General features: G+C 42.1%; 1 protein-coding gene across 5 annotated transcripts in view; it reads left to right on the forward strand.

Moving 5' to 3' along the window:
• FAM110B (family with sequence similarity 110 member B) overlaps positions 1-5,024 on the forward strand; it is a 111,397-nt gene extending 106,373 nt beyond the window's left edge. For all 5 annotated transcript variants that reach the window (XM_061343053.1, XM_061343050.1, XM_061343052.1 and 2 more), the window contains one exon: positions 1,774-5,024. In XM_061343053.1, coding sequence (XP_061199037.1) covers positions 2,076-3,188 — 1,113 coding nt within the window. In that variant the 5' untranslated portion in view covers positions 1,774-2,075 and the 3' untranslated portion in view covers positions 3,189-5,024. The remainder of the gene's footprint in view (positions 1-1,773) is intronic.
• Positions 5,025-20,643: the final 15,619 nt, after the last annotated feature.

The raw sequence follows: 20,643 nt of genomic DNA on the forward strand, positions 1-20,643 counted from the left end.
TGTACAGAAAATAAATGTATGTGCGCAGATGCCTGTTGGGATTGCCTTCAGTGCTTTTGGAAATTTGATACTTAATTTCCAAACAGTAACAATAAATACGTTGATTCAAATGAGGAAAGTGAGCTTTTTCTTTTTCAGAAAGACTTAGTTAAAATTCAGGAAGTCAGATTGCTGAGGAGTTAGCACTAGGATTTATAAAATAACATTGAAAGGGAAGCTTAATTAACATTTCACTACCCTTTCGATTGCGCTTGAATGTGTGTCTGGTTTATCACCCACCTAAATATGTTAGTTTGTATTTGAGGAATGCTTGTGACAGTGAGCTTTCAGGAGAAAACTCAGCTTTTTCCTATAATCTCATTACAGCACTTATATGTTTTATTTGCTTGCTTTGACCTTGGACGTTTTAGATGTACATATCATGTATTTCTGGGAATCAATACTTGCAGTTGCTTACTTTTTACTGTTAATGTCTCTTTAGCTGGAATTCCTTTTCTTCTTTGTTTTTGTTTGTGTAAACAATGTACCGATGGCACACCCTGTATTAGTAAGTTGGGTATTGGTGGATGAGCACAGGATGGCAGTACACACGAAAGCGAGTCATCCCTGGGTAGGATGCTGTTCTGCATTCCTTAGGATGAGTGAAGAAGTAGCAGCTGCTTTTCTTTCTTCCCTGAAGAGCACAGTGATAACAGAAATGGGATATTAAAAAGGGCAACATAGATTAATGGCATAGTAATAAAATAAATGAGACCCATTAGCGAAATCACTGCTTGAAAAGTAGTTTCCATGATAAGTGCCCTTCAGTGCCTCATGTGGGAAAGATTGTTACAGCACTTGTAACATTGTCCATGGTGTTGGGTTTTAGACTGTTGTGACAATCCTAAGTGATAGAATCTTAAAATAATTTAGGTGAACATAAACTTCGTTTGCAGTTAGTTCTTGGTAGAAATCTCAAATGATTATTTTTAAATGTGAATTTCTTTCAAACCCAGTCAGGATGTTTTTGTGTGCTCCCTAACCCTTTCATCAAAAAACAAAGCCTTTTTGTGTTTTTCTCTGTGCCTGTAAGGTGAGCACAAGAACTTGGAAAGCTTTATTTTACTGTTGGAGCACTGGTGCTTTGGGGATTAATGTTCACACAGGACTTTGAACTGGAATCGGTGTCTTTAGTAAGATCTCCTACTTTTTAATTGTTGATTTTATATTAGATTAACAATGAAGGCTGTGCATTGCACTGAAAATGTTATATGGCTCTGTGTACTCTCTGCTTTTTAGACCAGGCAGTCCTCTGCAGCATTTAATAAAAAAGGAAAATACATTTCTTAGATTTATGTTGCCTATAAGGAGAAAAATGTTTGGGAATTAGACATAAAACATGCGCATGAATCAACTAATCAAAGCAAAGGTATTAGCATGAAAGTGCTCTTTCGTTGATCTTCAGGAGATGAATGGCTTTAAGTCTCTGGATTGTCACATTTTGCTTCCCTTTCTCCCCCCAGAAATGCACAGCTCTGTCATGGTGGGGCTCAATTTTTTAACTGTTTTCTTTTCCAGTGTAATTGTATTAAATAATAAGTGAAACATTTCCTGTGGGATGCACAGGGGTGCGGGGCGAGAGGGGGCTCTGAGTGGCCTCTCCCCTGCGTCACTGTCAGCAGCAGCGGCTGCATCCCGTCCGGTGGTGGGAGAGGAGGGCCAGGAGGCGGCTGTTGCTATCGCTCTGATGTCAGGCACTCTCACTAACATGTGGTTGGTTATTCTGCATTTCAGATCGCTGCCGGTAGCGGAGCGCAGGGGGAACGGCGAGACTCCCACCTCCTTCAGCGAGAAGAAAGGAGTCAGCGGAGCAGACTAATACAGACTTGTGTCAGGTGGCCTTGCCCTACAAAGGCTGCCTTTAAAAGAGAAACGCAGTGTTATTTAATGAGCTGTGAGATGAGGCGCTGCTGCTAACGCTCAGATCCCAGGATTCATTGGCTATTCATTGTGCTTAATGTACATGTTTCTGCACCGTGCATTTAGGAGATCCCAGAGAAGAATCCAAAACGGCTGCGGGGGAAAGACCACCAAACATGCCTACAGAAACACTACCGACAGGTAGCATGGTGAAGCCGGTCAGCCCTGCCGTGACTTTCACGTCCGCCGTTCCTCTCCGCATCCTGAACAAAGGACCCGACTATTTTCGCAGGCAGGCGGAGCCTAATCCAAAAAGACTGAGTGCAGTGGAGAGGCTGGAAGCCGACAAGGCAAAATATGTCAAGAGCCAGGAGGTCATCAATGCCAAGCAGGAGCCTGTGAAGCCAGCAGTGCTGGCAAAGCCGCCGGTCTGTCCCGCAGCCAAAAGAGCACTGGGGAGCCCCACCTTGAAAGTCTTCAGCAACAATGCAAAGACCGAGAGCGGTGTCCAGAGGGAAAATCTGAAGCTTGAGATTCTGAAGAACATCATCAATAGCTCTGAAGGCTCCAGCTCGGGTTCAGGGCATAAGCACGGTCCCCGGAACTGGCCACCCCACAGAGCTGATTCGACGGAGCTTAACCGACACTCATTCGCTGAATCTTTGAAGGTTTACCCCACGCAAGGCCGTAGCAGCCCACAGGAGAGCAGCTCCAACATCAGTAGAAGGCTCCTAGATCAGTCAGCAGAGACTTTCTTGCATGTCTCTCACAGCTCCTCAGACATTAGGAAAGTAACTAGTGCAAAGCCCTTAAAAGCAATACCCTGCAGTAGCTCAGCCCCGCCTTTGCCTCCGAAGCCCAAAATCGCTGCCATTGCCACCCTGAAATCCCCAGAGATTGAGGCAGTCGAGTCTGGATGCGGAATTAGCAGAAGACCCTCCCTACAGCGATCAAAATCAGACTTAAGCGACAGATACTTTCGTGTTGATGCAGATGTTGAACGGTTCTTTAACTACTGCGGACTGGATCCTGAAGAGCTTGAAAACCTCGGGATGGAAAACTTTGCAAGGGCTAACTCTGATATTATATCCCTCAACTTTCGCAGCGCAAGCATGATTAGCTCAGACTGTGAACAGTCTCAGGACAGCAACAGTGACCTTAGAAATGATGACAGTGCCAATGACCGCGTGCCATATGGCATTTCTGCCATTGAAAGGAATGCCAGAATCATCAAGTGGTTGTATAGCATCAAGCAAGCTAGAGAGTCACAGAAAGTGTCCCATGTGTGAGAAAAAAATCCACCATAGAAAAAGCAAGGACTGTATCTTTGTCTGTGAATATTCAGTTGTGAAGGGTTGTGAAGTCTACTTGAAGTCTTGTACCCTTCTCAAATCTCTTTGTGTTGCTTGTTGTGCAATGTTTCCAAGTTGCATGCCTGTCAACATGTGAGCTGACCGGGCTTCCACTTGAACAGTAACTAACTACAAAGCCTGGCTGAGCATACACATTATCTGCCAAAAGTTTAAGACGAGAATCTAATTAGGGCTTCAGTATAATCAAAGTGTTTACATGGAAAGGTTATATGACTTCTTTGGTCTTTATGTGGTTCCTTGTGCATTTTATATATGTCACTTTTTGTCTTAATACAGATATTGTCAACTGACGTTACTAGTTTCTAAGTTGAGACAGAAACCCTTTTGAGGAAAAGAAAAGCAGAATTGGCCAAAATAAGAGGTTTAGGCAGATGACAATAGGCAAAGCAGCCTTCTCTCTTGTAGAAAGTGCATTATTGGCACATGTAAAACTGTTTCTAAAAGGCAGAGAATGATAAGTTCTTAAGTTATGTATCGTTGCTAAACTGTATATCCCTGCGTGTAGTAAGGGACTGTTCAGTAAAGGTTTCTTTTTTCTAGATAAGCTTTCTCAGTTTTACAGCAGAAGTAGTCTAGTGAATCTGTTTGACCTCTCATAAACTAAATGATGCTTGCATTTGGGTTGGTGTAAGCATTGTAATGATTTTGTATTACCCCTGTTGGAAAAGCTTAAAGAAGGTTGGAGTCAACAGATGAAAACAGCGGAGGTGCGGGATTTTGTGGGTTTGATTTTTTTACTTAAAGATTCCTGGTCTTAAACTTTTGACAGGAATGATTAGATCCTATAGCTGATATTGAATGCCTTTACTAGTCAAACACATCATGACTACAAACCATGCTGTCTTTAAATTTTTTTGTAGACCTATTGGAACAGTTATTGAACAAAAATGGAAACACACAGCCATATCAATATAGCGCCTCCTATTCAGAAGTAAATACACTCAGTAGCTGAACTATATCTGAAAAATTGTGATTATGTTGTCTTGCATATGTTATATCTAAGGCTGTGAAAGTTTGTTACAGCTCTAGGAAAGTGTAGAAACATGACAGTATGTAGCTTTTATTCTTTTCTTTGTTTTTTCCTCCTTATGATGGTTAGTGCTGCAGGTCAACCTGTTACAAATCTTTTGACAATGTCTTCCCAGTGGTTTAATTAACTGTCATTTCATCTGGCAGTGGTGATGGTGTAGCAGAGAAGTTGAAAGTACAGTGGTCTGCTTCATTATTATTGTATACATGCTTAGAAGTAAACTGCAGCACTACGTTATACTTCATCAGCTAATAGGAAACTTTTTTTATTGTGTAAATGCTGTAAGACTTTGTATATACTTCAGTTGTTACGAAATCTTTAAAAGGAAGAGTGTTACGCTAATAAATAGCTACTGGTGCAGGTATGGTAGGGTTTTTGTTCTTTTTTTTTACCCCTCCCCTTCTTAAAACTGTATCAGGAACTCAATTGCAGTGTGTTTTAGTGCTGTAGAAGGTCTTGGTTAAATAATAGTTCCAGTAAAAGGTTTCTTTCACTAAAGTGCTTTTCAGAATATAATTTTTTATAAAGTAACTATAGCAGCATGATCTGTCTGAAGAGCTAGAAGAAATTTTCAAGACTCCTAAAATAGCTTGCTTCATCCTTACCTAGCAATGTTACTGTTCCCGTTTATAGCATTTGTTCATAATGAATCACCGCAGTCTTCTGAATTATTCTTCAGTAGTGCTTATTTATATATTTGAATATTAAAGATGTTTTACAAAGTTCGGTTCTATCTTTTCTCTGAGAAGCTTGTAGCCCAACTTCTTACCGATAGCCACAGATAATGCAGCTGAGAATGGAAGCGGCGCTGCGCAGTAGGAATTACCCTACTTCAAGTTTCATATAATTGTTTTCCAAATGACTGTTCATGGGGGGGAAAAAAAAGCACACAGTTTCAGGAGGCTGCTCTATGGTTTTTACAGTTGGCTTCACAACCTAAGACTTACAACATTCCTAGTTCAGTCAAAAAAATGACGAGTGATGTGTTTCAGCTACAGGCACATTTGTGACATTTTAAGCTCCATGGGTTTCAGTTGGCATTGACATCACACTGGTTTTTTGAGCATATTTTTCCAATAGTAAGTTCTACTCAGTTCAGTGACTATTTTGCCAAGGAAAATAATGCTTAAGGGATTAAAGCCAATTGTAATGCAGCTGTACAGCAATGAAATAAAAAAATTAAAACCGAAATAAAAGTGCACTCACATTGTTCTCTCTCAAGTGTTTTAAGAATGATGGTAAACAGGCTATCTCAGCTGTTGTCAGCCAAAAACAGTTATAAAGAAGCCTTTATAACTAGAAAATAGATTAGAATATATGGTGGTATTCTGAACTTGTTTCCCAAGGTTTGTTAGGAAGCCATAGGCTCTTGAGAAATCAAATTCATTTCCTTTTAATGGCACAAGAGGTTTAGGCCTGTGAGCTGTCCGTAAGAGAGGATTTCCTCAGCTGGGATCTTAAGCAGCACCTTTGACACAGCACAGGCTCTGGCTTCACTATCCCTGCTTCTGACAATGTGCACACGAATTAAGACTTTTTACAGGACCCAGACCTTCACAGTCAGCTGAACTTGAAACTCTGGTAAGACTGCAATAATAGAAATCAGAAGATTGCAAAATGTCCACAAGGCTTTCAACAAGCAGGTAACAATTGCATTCATCACTTTATTACAGTTTATGCAGATATGATTTAATTATTTATAGTTTTGCTATTAACTATATGTTTGCATATAAACCAAATCTTTTAGTGTCTGATCTCTTTTTGTTTTCAAATGGGAATGACCATTTTGCCTTTGCAGACAGGTAATCCCATCATACTAAGAGGATATGCTGTTTGACTTAGGAGAGATCCCTGAGTGCCAAATGCTGAATTTGCAGGGAGTTGTAACAATTAAGCACCTCATCAGGGACCCATTCTGGTCATGTTCCTGCTGTCTCCAGCAGGTATTTACTCGGGTGCAGAGTTCACAGCAAGCATTCATGGTTAAATAGCAACTCTTGTTGCAGCAGCAGCTCTGGAGGGAGATGCAAGTCCGTGGTGTCCTGTGAAAGCTGGTACTGGCAGACCTGGCCCTAGAAGTGAAGAAAAACACAGCATGTTTTCAGTAATTAGTATGAAGTCACATGCACACACATACACAAAAGAAACCACCCAGAGGTTTGTGTGGTGGTCCTGTTATTTTGACTTACAGGGGAGGGAAAGGCAAATGATGTGACAAAGTACACTTCGAAAGCTTTGCACAGAGATAAATCATTTCTCTGAGTGAAGGAGACGGGCAGCAAAGTAAAACTGGTCTTTTAATCACTTCCTATTATATAGTAACAATGTCGTGAATGATGAGGGGTACAGGATCTGTGCCACAAATTTATATTCCACAGATACAAGCACAGAAATGATCTCTTCTGTGAATACTGTTCCTGCAAGGGAGAGTGCTGTGCTGCGAGCGTATGCATCATCTGAGTGACCGAGGGCTTTTGAAGGGTAAACACAGAATGATGATGCTTTTGGCAGAGATTCAGAAATCAAAAGGCACGCTCAGAAAACAGAGCCAATCAGTACTGCTGACTTATCTCTTTTTACAGCAGTTTATCCATCCATGGAGGCCATATGCATTTGATTCCAGTCATTCAATGAAAAACAAAGTGCTTAATGGACCTCTGCACTGCAGAGCTGAATAATTTCAGTCTGTGGGAGAACAGGAGAGGAGCTGAACCTTAAAAACAGTATTCCGGATACCTATTGATTATGGGATGATAACGTTTCTTGCATTATATTCAGAGCTCACTTGTTCATAACAAACTTTTTATTCAGCAGAATAGTCAAATCAATAAATCTAGGGGGTTCCAGTTTTCTAAGGCTATAAAACTCACATTTCATATGATTAATGGTGCCACATCAGTAGCTGAGCACATTAGGTTTAGAATATAAGAGCATCTGGAGCTTTGGTCCCATGAACAGTAAGGGTCCGTTGCCTATTTTGGCAATGAATATAAATGCAGATACAGTCTAATGTCCCTTTGTGCCATGCAAGAAAACAAATTGGTCAGGGTGTTTTGTCCTGAACTGTAATGTAACTCTTATGTTCACTGATATTCTGAATTCATCTGGCATTCCTGGCTGCCAGCAGAAAGACTCTAATAATCTGCCCTTAGAAATACATCACCTATAGCTTAATGGAAAAGGCCATTAAAATTGTCTGTTCAGTGGAAAAACTTTCATCTGATGATGGCATCTGCCAAGTGAACCTTTAAATAGGCAAATTTCAGTCAGAAGTATTAACCCATAAACACCTTTTATTTTTCTCCCTGCAAGCCCAAGTGGTGATCAATAGCTGTGTTCTAGCATTTGTTACAGTTAATGTGTTGCTGCTAAAACACTCAGATCATTGGGGTGCAGTGCAATCACAAGTGGAGACGCCTACAGCACACTATCTATCTGGTCCTGGCCCTGGTAGGTATGAACAACCCTCATGCATATTTTATACTTGATCACTTAAGAATTTGGTTGCAGCTACCCATCAAAACTCAGTAATAAGTGGTGCCTTTCATGACAAACAGTCATTTATGTAACAAAACTAGTCTCCTAAATGTCATTACTCTAAATTAAAATAATTTTCATGATGGTTTTACGACAAGTAAAAGTGCTAGTGTCTGTGCTATTGTTGTTTCTTGCTTTTGGCACTGCAAGTCTTCTCCACCTTCTTGATGTCTTTCCTGGCTTCTCCCATCTTCCATTCTTCCTTCCTTCATGTCCCTTCCTTGTCTTGCCTGGTTTTTTCATCATCTTTTCTCTAAAATGTATGACCAAGGTCATCATATTCTCCTCTTAGCTTCCTTTCTTAAGCAGCCTCCTCCCTTAGTTGCATTAATGCCCCGGAATACCAAAGAAACTTTCCCCCAACTTAGCCTTTTATAACCTCCGTTTGATGGCAGCCTGTTTCCAAGAGAGTAACTCTGGCTGCAGTTGAGCTGCCATGTCCTGAACAGATAAGTCATTTAATGGGATTATTTTTTAATTTCCTGATGTGCCATGCTATGTACAGGCAAGATGGAACAGCAAGAGGTGGTTCTTTGAGAAGAAGCAGTGATTGAAAACACTCTTGAAGAGCAAGATGCCAAATAATATCTTGAAATATCAACCTCTTGATCCAAAATTGCTTGTCGGTCTTTTGCTGCTTTATCTTACTCAATGCATACTCTTGCTGCTTCTTTGGCTCCATATAATGTGCAGGCTTGAGGACTGCAGTGTGCAAAGGTGATAAAATTTCCAGTGAAGAGAACGATAGAGGACCACTAAGCAGTAGTTACTGCTTTGCCTTCTGCTTTTTGGTAACACAGTACTAGTGTGTCTTCACACCTGTGGCATCCAAGCCACTTCCACTGCATGCTCAGTCCCCAGGCAGCTGGCTGAAGAGACTTACGTAGCCTGCCTAAAAGACTTACCATAGAACAAGGTGACAGTGGGAAGTCCAGAAGAGACAAAGTCTGTCCTCACCCAGGTATTGTGGGAGACTGACATCTGTTCTAAGGGAAGAGCAGGTTTAGAAGCTAAAATCCCCAGACTAATGCAACCCGGGGATGAGGGTCCGACCCCTCAACCCTGCACATGGGAAAAGGGTATCCACATGTTCACCTGGGAGATGGGAAAAATCTGTATGTGGAAGCAGAAGGCACTTGGGGAAGCATGCTGCTGTTTCAGTAAATACCTGCTATTAAGATCTTTATAAATGAAGAATAAGGGGGGGCAAAAGGAACAGGGTTGGAACTTTGAGAACAGCTGTGTGTGCGAATGCTTTCAGACAAGATGTGGAGGTGGGTGGATAGTTTGGCTTTTTAAGAAATTAAGCTTTTAAAAGATCTTGTAATAAATCACCTGCTTTTCAAGTATATTAATATTTCATGCATTCAATCTTGCCATTCTGAACTGTAAAAGCTTTGCTACTCTCAGTACAGAGCATTTAGGAACGTACTGGCAGTGATTGGGAGTGGCTTAAGTAGCAGGATAAAAGGGTGCTTAGCTGAACGTGAACTTTATTTCACTAAAGTTTTGGAGGTTGGTGGGCATGTTCTTTATTCTGAATACGGAGGGGAGAGCAACAGAAAATTAACATAGTCTTACTTATTAGTGTTGGCCTGCAAATAAGACTGGGAAGTACAGGTTCCATTAATGTGTCTGACTGCATGAAAATTAGTTTTGGGTTTTGGCAAAGGCTCTATTTTCTTAATGTTTTATCTTGGAGCGTATCAGCTTACATGTATCTGGCACAAATCTCACTCATCCCATCTGAAAACACTTTCTGCGACCTTATGGGTTTTAATGCATCTGCTGAATTTTCTACAGGGAGATACTGAGGTGCTGGAGCAGGTCCAGAGAAGAGCAATGAAGCCGGTGAAGGGTCTGGAGAGCAAGTCTCATGAGCAGCTGAGGGAACTTGGGGTGTTCATCCTGGAGAAAAGGAGGCTCAGGGGAGAGCTTGTCACTCTGCGGTTGCCTGTACTTCATACAGTTGAAGGGAGGTTGGAGTGAGGTGGGTTGGTGTGTTCCCCCAAGTGATAAGCAATGGGACAAGAGGAAATGGCCTCAAGTTGCATCGGGGGTGGTGTTAGACTGGATATTAAGAAAGATTTCTTCACCAAGAGGGTTGTCAGGCATGGATCAGGCTGCCCAGGGAAGTGGTGGAGTCCCCATCCCTGGAGGTGTCTAAAAGAGTTGTAGATATGGCATTTAGGGACATGGTTTAGTGGTGGACTTGGCTGTGCTGGGGTAATGGTAGGACTGGATGATCTTAAAGGTCTTTTCCAAGCTAAACAATTTGGTGATTCTGTGATCCTTTTGTTGTGCTAGGACTCTGAACAAATAGCTGTCATAATACTTTCCATTTCCCTCAGGTTTGTTTCTAGCATATTTAACCAATGAGACCTCTCAAACCCTCTCCTACGGACCAAGGGAAAATTTTGAGTGGAGCGGGCAGGATTTCACACACTGTCAGAGCTTAATACTTTATTTGTGTGTAACGCTTTTTAACGTATTGTAGATCTACTTACTGCCTTAGTTTTCTACCTCTTTCTGACCTTCTGTCTCCTCAGGAAGCACAAGGGGGAAATCCCTCTAGGCACCACAGGTAGGAGCCTTGGGAGCAGTGAAACCTCACGCAGATGTGTAGAGATCCCTCCTTGCTTTCAGACACCCACAGCAGCATGGCTGGAACACCCCCTGTCTGCAGCCTGGCTTGGTTCAGGGGTTAAAAGACAGCATTTCTCTGACCTTATTTATCTTCCTGGCTTGCAGGTGTGTCCTGTGGTAGACTCCCACTTTTAGAAGTGCATTGGTCTCACCAAGATTGTGTCTAGTGAAGTGAGTCTCCAAAAGAGGCTGTTTCAGACCTTTGAGACCTTGCTGAAATGGGTGCCAGAGGACGCAGCCCTGATCTAAAACAGGGAAGCAGCTGCAAGGTCACTATCTCATCACTAAGTTTTCAATTACCTTTACTGTGTTTACCCCCAGAAGAGTTGTGCAATGTTCTGTACTGAACTATCTTAATGCAAAACATTTTTTCTGCAGGATGGAGATCTGTGACCTGAGGCAAAGAAGAGGTTTGGGGAAACACAAAATACTGTTACTGATAGGAGAAGGTCAGGACCTACCTGCCCAGCACGGGATGTATCTCTTTACACATAGGTAGCACACATTATAATTCATTCTCTGGATTTTTATTGAACTGCTAATGAGCAGCTTATGGAAGACCTGGAAATGAATGAGCCATCAAGAATATTCATATCAAGCCTTAGGAGTGCCCTTTCACTCATCTCTAAACATCAATGAGGTGTTTCAGGAGCAACATATGACTGGTGTTATTTTAAAGCAAATTTATCCTATTCCAAACTACATTTAAGTAATAAACTGCCAAGTGGTCAGATGTGGTATCAGAAATCTTCATGGGAGGTTATTCAAGAGATCATTTCTGAGCTGTTCAGAGCGGACCCTGCTCCTTGGAGGGCACCACTGGTAGGTTTGTACTTCTGTGGTTATCCTACTTCCAGCTCTGCTACGGAAGAGGGAGCAAGGGGAGCGCTTTGGGGCCCTATTCTGTCAAATCCCCACCATGGACAAGACACTCCTGTGCTGTCAAGGCTTGGGGTTTAATACCATTTAAAACTCGGCTTGGTTTAATACCCAAAGGCAGCTGTGGTGTGGAATTAGAGATTTCTCTAATGGGCGCATTCCCACACAGGTACCACACAGATCTGCTGCTCAGGGGCACGCTGGGTTTTCAGGGGGCTGCTGGGGGAACGGATGTGTAACACTGTGAAATTGAGAATGGGTTAAAAGTGTATGGAAAGGGGCTTCCTGGTGATGTGTTCCACTGAATGAAAACAGCATTTCACAATGGTGGAAATCATGCCAGAGCACTCAGGTTTGGTTGAATACAGGGCAAAAATCAGCCAGTAGATACCACATCGGTGGCACAGGGCCTCTCTCCCCTGTCTGAAAAGGTTGTGCCAAGTACAGCTCCAAACTAGCTTTAGATTAGATATTAGGAATAAATTCAACTAATTAAAACCAAAACATACTGCGGTTGTTACTGACTGATGCTGACTATAGCACATGTCTTTCCCAACAGCTACAAGGAAGTTTTTAAGCTCCAAAAATGTTACAGACTTGCTGTCTGTATAAACAATAAACAAGGAAGCAGGAGAAAGCATGATTTTTTAAAGCAATCTTGATGTTACTGTATCCTGCCCATGTCCTGTCTGGTGCGGGGGGACAGTGGGGGGGACTGCTGCTTTAGCACATGGCCTGCAGGAGACCAAGAGGGGGGAGCAGAAATGTGACCTGAAAATAGTGTTAGCCTTGGCGGTGTGACCATGAGATCTTCCTCAGGAGCAGAGTGTTTAAATGAACAAGCTTTTCAGAGCAGGGATGTGGGACAGCTTTACTGCTCAGTGCTCCCAAAACATCTGACCGACCACTGCCCCCAGTGCCGGCTCTTTAGTTTTTATTGCTGCTCTCGCAGTACATCCCCACAGACTCATTTGTAATGCTTCTCTCATTCCCTTAAGTGGGGAATGCCAAGATAAGAACACTGGAGGTCTTTGTACTCTCAGCAGTGAAACACAGCAGAGATGAGAGCGATATGAAAGGTCCAGGAGTCCAGGAAATGGTCCTCTGCTGGTTCCCTTCAGAAACCACCCATCTAGGGGAGGCACTGCTGTGCAATAGCAGAGGAGGAGCTGCATCTTTAAAACATTTTGGAAAGGGATTACCAGCCTCTTTGAACAAGATGCTGATCCCAGGCTCCCTCAGAGCTTCTGAAAACAAATTGCCACTCTTTTCAGTCCTGCCCTGCATGACACCTCAAATATTTCTGTTGCTGTAAATAAGCAGTTTTCTACAGTGATTTAGTAGGTGGAGGGGGAAATGGCACAAGAGATGTGCCCTCCTGTGTCCCTTCCCACCGAGCTGCAGGAAGGTGCACTTCTGCAGACCAAGGCTTCTTGCCTCAATGTTTCCCCTGTGCTTCACCACTACTACTTCTCTCCCAGACCCATGTTTGTGCATCAGCTACTCAAGAGCCAAAGATCCTTTCTGCTGGACCTCATCATGCTGATGCTGAGTGGTAAAGCCAGATATCAGATCTGTAGGTGTTTGCAGCTTGGCTCATCCTTGAAATTTTTGTGGAACAGCCTGGGTCTCCATTTATGACCAGCCACATGAAACTCCTTCCTGAACAATATCACTAACATTTGAGTTTTCCTGGTGCTTTTTCTTCCTGTAAGCTGAGGCCATTTATCTTTATTCTTTGATAGTTTTAGGTTTTGAGTTCCCTCAGTTTGAAGCATTTATTTCTCTAAGCAATGGTTTCTGTGTACTTTGAAATACAGGTTATTATTTGCTAACACTATGGTACATGTAACTCTACTAAGCTATTTGCATGTATGTATTTATTCCATTGGATAAATATGCATTAGTGACCGTGATGAAGGAACAGTAAATGCATGGGAAATTTGAGAACTAAACTTTTGAGAAGCAGTTTGGAGCAGTTCCAGTCTATCTGAGCACTGCAGATGTAACGCGAGCTGCCTGCATTTGCAATGCACAGTAAAAATTATCAGCAGATTCTGATTAAGCAAATGGAATGTGTAATGTGCTCCCAGCAGACCCTTTTCCCATAAGAAATAACTCATTGTGAGCCCTGTTTATTTTTCAAAAGCGCATAATAAAACTGACGTTGAGGAAATTTTCTGTGGCACAGGGGAAATGAAAAGCAACATCCTTCAAGTTAGAGGAACTTCAAATAATTCAGCTGAAGCACTTCTGCATTATTTCTAGTAGATTTTGATTGACAAGTGAGGTGTGAAAGAGCAGTAAATCTCTGCTTCCAGGGACCTGTGGTTTCTAAGGAGCTCAGGTCAGAAGTGCCCTGCGGCTGACTGCAGCCCATCCCCTGCTGCCCCAGCCACCACTCAAAGGCTGCTGCTCACAAGTGGAGGTAGCTCTGTCTTGAAAACTAGTAGGTATTTTGTACAAGTCACTGCTCTAAGGTGGCTGCTGCTTCTTTACCAAGTTCTCTTTGCCCTGCTTCCAAAAGACAAGTCTCCTTAGGAAAACACGAGCAACTGCATGGTTGTCTCCTGGTGCAGCAGTATTTGGTTACGTCCTGTTACCTTAGGAATACGTTCCACTCCATCTTGGCAGCCCCTTGCACCATCTCAGATTGCTTACATGGTCTATAAAAGCACATACTTTGCACAGTTTGGGGGTATTTTCACAATAGGATATCACAGCTGGTGATGGACAGTGAAACAGCTGGTATCCCCTGATGTGTGCATCTGGCATGGAGTGACTTGTGTCTGAACTGAGTGGATATTTGGAGACTGGAGAATTCACAGAATCACAGCACAGCACAGCTGAGGTCAGAAGGGACCACATGAGGTCATCTAATCCAACCTACCTGCTCAAGCACGCTCACCCAGAACACTTTGCTCAGGATTGTGTCCAGATGGCTCTTGAATTCATAGTCATGCAAATCAACATGTCCCATGGCCAGGTCACCTTGATGGGAAACACTGCTCTCTAAGGCCCTGCTTGTCTGCACCACAAACACTGGGGCTTTCCACTCTCTGCGAGCTTTCAAGATGTTTGTAAATTGAGTTTTGAGATCTCAGCCTTTTCTGGAGAGGATTCTTTCCTGAGCCAGGCTTGCTTTTGTCAGAATAGCTGCCAGCTGTTGATTCGGGCTAATCCGTAAACTCAAACAGCCATTTGCAGTAGCTACAATCACTCCTTTTTTTTTTTTTTTCAGTCTTTTTCCAAGAAAAATCTGCAAAACCTGGAGATGTGTTCTCTGTAGCAAAATCTAGGAATAGACTCTGGAAAATAATTAGGGAAAGTAACTATTTGCTCCCTTCTTTTCTCTCTCCAGCAGTGCTCACACCACCAAAAATATGTCTATGTAAAATATGTACACGTTTGTCACATGTAATCCACTGAAAGCTCTAAATGAAGGGAGGCAACTGATTTTTCTTTTCCCAGATTAGGCTTTGGATTGCAGGACATCTGCATGTGGGCAGCCTCAGAGGGGTGGGATTGGATTGACTGCCTTCTCAAACGAAGTGCCACCTCAAAACCTGAGTGTGAGCATGAGCATTGAAATGCTGCATTTCAGCTTGGCAGTCAGCCCTGCTCAGGATTTGAACAGGACACTTCTCTGGTGTCCTTGGATACTGAGGGAAATGTCTCTGACAACTCAGTATGTGCACTGGTGTAACACATCAGTGTATCAAAACGCTGCAGGCTCTGTGGTATTGAGGATCCCGTATTTTTCCAGCCACTTCTGCACAGTAAGCATGCCGTAACTTTGCTACGAAGAAGGTTGTTGTCCTTCCTTTGCTTTGGAAGCTTCACCCATTGTCTCTTTCACTTCACCTATTTTCTTTCATTTTATTAAAACCTCATCATGTTCCTTTTCATCGGTAGTTATATCTATGGGCTGGTAGCCATGATTCTTCACACGTGCTCTCCATTTTCACTCTGATTTTGAGTCCTTCTCAGAGATAGGCTATAAAAAACACCAAATCATTACTACTGAGGAATGCAAGTCTCTGGTGTAACTCTACTGAAAAATATCAGTGACATTTCACTGTTTGTCTCATCCCTGACTTCAAGACATCATCAGGTCAAAGGCAACCACTCAGCCAGTGTGTGCTGGGTTTTCTTCATTTCCAAAGAAATACCACAACTTGCAGAGCAGAAAATCTCCTGTACCCTTCTGTAAAACCCTGCAGAATGAGATATGCTTGTGGCTGTGAAAGGAGGAGAAAGCAGGTAAAGTTCTGACTCCCTATAGCAGTGAAATTCCTGTCATTTCTGTCACTGAGGCTCTGATTTTGCTGAAGAATTACAACTACTACTTCCTTTACGAAGTAGTTTGCCTCCTTAAACAGTGTTTCTGAGAAATGCAGCACTATCATCCCAGGTATGAGTTTGTGTGAGTGGAAAGGGATATGCCATTGTGAAACTCAATCCAGCAATTAATTCCTTTGTTATGTTGGGTTTTCCTTTGTTATGTTGTTGTTTTTTCTTCTTCTTTTAAATAGACTCATCGATTTTTAGGCCAGATGAGATCACTGTAATGTTTTGTCTGACTTTCTCCATAACATCAATTATAACCAGGCATGAATTAATTCCCCTTCAAATTGCAGACTGTATTTCAGTAGAAAAATCCTCTTTTGATTAGAACAAAGGCGGTGATGGAGAACCTACCACAGCATTTACTAAATCATTTCAGTGGCTAATAACCCCCTGCTTGGATAAATTGTAATCTCCTTTGCAGTCTGAATTTGTCCAGCTTCAAACAGCAGCCCCGAGTTACTGATGTACGTCTGCTTGACAGGCTGAAGAGCCCAATAACACAGTTTTGCTTGCTGTGTAGGTGCAGAGGCCATGCTTGTGTTTGCCCTTAACTTTGTCTTGGGCAAACTAAACAGCTGTCAGGTGAACAGTTTTTCATCCTACCTGCTCCAAGGTGTTCTAGCAGAACTGACTGGCATGGTCAAGATGAGAAGGTCTGTTATCCATGTATACGACACTGAGGTAGTGCTTATGATATTTTCTTGTTTGAGCAGTCTTCTCACATGCTGGAGCAATGGTTGAGCTTCACAGTCTGTGTCTGAAGTCACCCCTGGCAGCCTGACTAGAGCTTCTTGCCCTTTCTTGCCATTGGCAAGGCAGTATCCCCAGATCTGTCAGTGCACCACCACACACCATCCCTCCATAACCCACTTCAGTCACAATGATCCATGCTAAAAAAACAACCCAGAAAACAACAGAAAAACAGCAACACATTGTTTGGAGTGTTAAGGATAACCCAGATCATGGTGACAGAATGGGGTTGGAGAGTGGTGGTGGGGGCAGCTACACTGGGTCACCTGCAGTCAGGACATGGTGTGCAAGCTCAGCCAAAACTTCCCTTTGCTTTATCCAAGGCTGCCCATTCAGCACACGTTTCCATTAAACAGTCCTTATTAAGAACCTCTTTCTCCTAAATGTTTACACCTAACTTAGTACCCAACTGTGTGCTAGTCAAGGCCTCCCTCAAATGTGCATGGCCTTGGATTAATTGATGGTAATCTCACTGAACATCATTCGGCTCTCACACCTTGCTGTGTGAGAACCTGCAGCATTCATCAGGCTCTTTGCTTTCTCCAGAGGAACCAAAATCATTTTGCTTCATCTTTAGATTTAGTTAATTCTTTTATCTGTTAAAAAGCCAAATGCTTCTTCAGAGTTCTTAAGCAATCGCCATTCTTAAGATTGATGATCTATTACTCGTAATCTTGTAGAAGTTTCGCTTGCTGTGAATTATTTTACAGTAAGTCCTGGTCAAATTTTTTGAGGGTCACTAGTGGTACATTTGCTGGTGGAGTTGTGGCTGCCTCATGCCTGTAAGTGTTCAAGGCCAGGCTGGATGTAGCTTTGAGCAGCTGCCCATGGCAGGGGAGTCGGAACTAGATGATCTTTAAGGTCGTTTTCAATCCAAACCATGCTATGATTTGTGGGAACAGTGCATTCTGTAAGCCTTGATGTTGTCTTCAGAGATAATTTCAGGACAACTGAAGTGTTCATCAGTCTACACTCACCAGTGAAATAGTTACTTTCTTCTCATACCTTGGTTTTCTTTTCAGTTCCCTCAGAAACGGAGCCCTAATGTCATGGTGCCTTGAGCACATGCTTTCAGAAGAGTTTAGGTCCTCTCTATGAACTGCCTCTTACAAAGAGCACCATAAAGCGTGGCAAGAATGTCAGCGTAGTTGTGTCTTCACTATCCTTTTGCCATCACATTTTAAACTTCCTCTGAGGTTCCTTGGGAATATATTAATGTTTTTAAAAAAGTGGTTTCCCACATAAAGGAGACAAACCATAGTGTTATATGTGCACAAGTATCCGGTTACTGTGGATGGGGCTCCCATCACCTCAGACAGCCTGATGTCTGCATGTCAGCTTTTTCCTGTTGAACTTTATTTGACTTGAAAGAGAGAAATTCATTTTTTTTGCCTCTTACCTGTCTGGCTCATGTATCAGCCAAGAGCTGTCAGCTTTGCCAAGAGCAACTCATGCTCTGTTAACCCACAAACTTGTTCTCCAGAGTTCTTCACATGTGGACTCACCGCAATATACCAGCTTCTGGATGTGCTCAGGATTTCTCACCCCCACACAGCACAGAAGTAATATTAACAGTGTCCATTTAAATCAACAGGACAGCTTTGGGACCCTGCTTACAACTGTTAGGCCAAAACATAAATGTTTCTGGAAGGCTCAAGAATGTGTGTTTAAAGTGGGAGAAGACTTGAAAATTCACCTGATGCAGGCGCTATTGCAGTTTCAGTGTCATGTAAGCGTAAAGTAACCTTTATTTTGACTTAGTGGGCTTCCTAATGCAATATCTTGTGACTTCTTTTGGTTTTATATTTACTACACTTTAATTCAGTAATTGGTTTATGACTGTAATTACTAGTCTTTCAGGCAACACTTACTAAAAACAAATTAGTTTGTTCCAAACTCTGGTGATTTTATGGTCATATAGATCAATATAAATCACAGTTAATTAAGCTCCTTATCACTTAGCTTTTCCTTGTGTAATGTATTACAGCATTGCAATGACAAGCAATATTCCTAACTTTCCATACCAATTTAGTCATATTAAACCAGAATTTGGTTTATAATTACTGAGGCTGAAAACCAGACTTAAGTTGCCTGCTGCACAGTAACAATGGTGTACCATGGTGTAAGTTGATTGTGTTTACCTACAGAGGAAAACAAAACAAACCAGAAATGTGAGCAGAATCTGAAAAATGGTTTTTAAACAAAGCAAACCAAGCTAAAACTGCATTTGAAACTTTGCTTTCTTTCCAAATCTTATCAGAGTTGTTACAGGGTGTAATTCTGGCTGCACTATAATAAACAACAACAAAACCCCTTTAGCTAGTTAAGATTGGGAATATTCCTGAACACGTCCAAGCCAAAACGTGCAAAACAAATATAGTCTGGTCTTGTTTTCTTTCTTACAAGAACTGCTCTGTAATAATTTCTCCTTAATGTCCGCCAACACTCCAATTAAAGATTTCAGTATTAAACCAGAGTATAATTTATCAGAAAGCAATGGTTTGAAATTTACCTCAGTGACCTCTAATTATCGTAGAATGATAGAATAGTTAGGGTTGCTATAGGGACCTTGCCCTATAGAGCAATGCGGTGCTTGTTTCTAAGTAAATATAATGAAATGCAGGTTCTTTCAAATGTGTTTGACCAGCCTGAGTTCAGAGAGGTGCCTTCTACCCATCCCAAGGAACATGTTGGTTCTTCTAAAGTCACTGAAGCTATGCGACTGATTTCAGTGGAGCTGGGGTTCCTCTGTCAATTTTGATGATTTTACAGCCAGTGCGTTGCGGTTTGTTGCTAGTCTTGTTTGATCTTTATACCAGGCTGTGCAACTTGTGTCCCTGCCCTAGGTTCTCCTTCTCAAATGTCCTTAGCCTCTGCCCTGTAGTGTGTGGACTACACTCAGTTTCATCCATGTTTATAAAATGTCTCCTGGGAGTAATACAGTCAACAGAAAACCTCTTCTTATGTTATTTTATAACGCTGTAACACTTCTTACTCCATTTTTCTTTACACCATTTACTTTCTCCCTAGCATGGGCTGGCAGGCTGGGTACCGTTTGCAGCCCAGCCTCTGCTAGCCCAAACTCTCTTCTTGTTTTTTCCAAGGGGATCCCTGTTCCTATACACTCCAGCAACCCAACCGTTGCTGTGGCATATTGGTAATTTGGCAGTGTTTATAAACAGATTAGGAACCATGTTTCCTTAATATTTATTAACTCAGTCCCTTTTTTCTTGCCTTGGGAAGCAGATTAAATAAAATAACAAGGTAGATGTTAGCCTCAGTTTGAAAAAGCAGAAGGCTTTGTGAAATACTTGATTTTAAATGCTATTTTAGCAGGTGGGAGTAGCAGACTTAGGCTGGCTAAAAAAAAAGCCAAGAAAGATCATTAAAAGGAAAGAAAGTCCTCCCTCAAATGTTACTAAAATGTCACATCACATAGAAATACTTTCAAAGAGGAAGATATGTTCTGTCCTAATGCACTATTTCATAATATTGTGACATTTACGTTCTAATGATAACTAAACTTTGATCTTTGGGAAATTATAGAGCAAAGAGCCTGATTTGCTGTGATTTTGCCACCTCCCTGGGGGAAGTAGATGCAGCCTGCAAACCTCACAGGGGTTATGCAAACAGAAAATAAGACAGTAAAATATTAGCAAAAATGGCTGTTTGGGTTATGTGTGCAGTTACGAGGATTAACTAGGTTGAACACTGAGGTTTGGGTTAAGGATAGCTACACAAAACCCATGCGAACACACTCTTCCATTTAGGAGGACAGTGAGCTAAAGACATAAACCTAAACCTGTCTATCTTTTACTGAGAGTGCCTCTTGAGAAGCTGGGAAGCAATGGGCTAAAGGGATTGCTCACCTTCAGCTTTATTCCTGATCCAAGTTCCAGAATTAGCACTAACATAGGGAGGAAAGCCTGTAAAAACCCTCCTTAAGGAGGAACTACCTCTGCATACAATTTATCAGAGTACTGCTGGTGCTGCTCTCTGGGCAAGGCAGAAGCTACAGTGTCTATGTACTTTTGTGTGCTCTCACGTGTCCTAATACAAATATCTACTTTAGCAATGAATCTCTGGCTTGACATGAGGTGCAGAAAATATTTGCCTTGCTGGTGAAATACTGGCATTTGGATGCTGCTGCAAGGCAAATCCTCATTGCACAGTGGGGCC

This window comes from Neopsephotus bourkii, unplaced genomic scaffold (genome assembly GCF_033783945.1).
Source record: "Neopsephotus bourkii isolate Nb327-2 ecotype Australia unplaced genomic scaffold, CSIRO-AGI_Nbou_v1 NB_1820, whole genome shotgun sequence".
NCBI lineage: Eukaryota > Metazoa > Chordata > Aves > Psittaciformes > Psittacidae > Neopsephotus > Neopsephotus bourkii.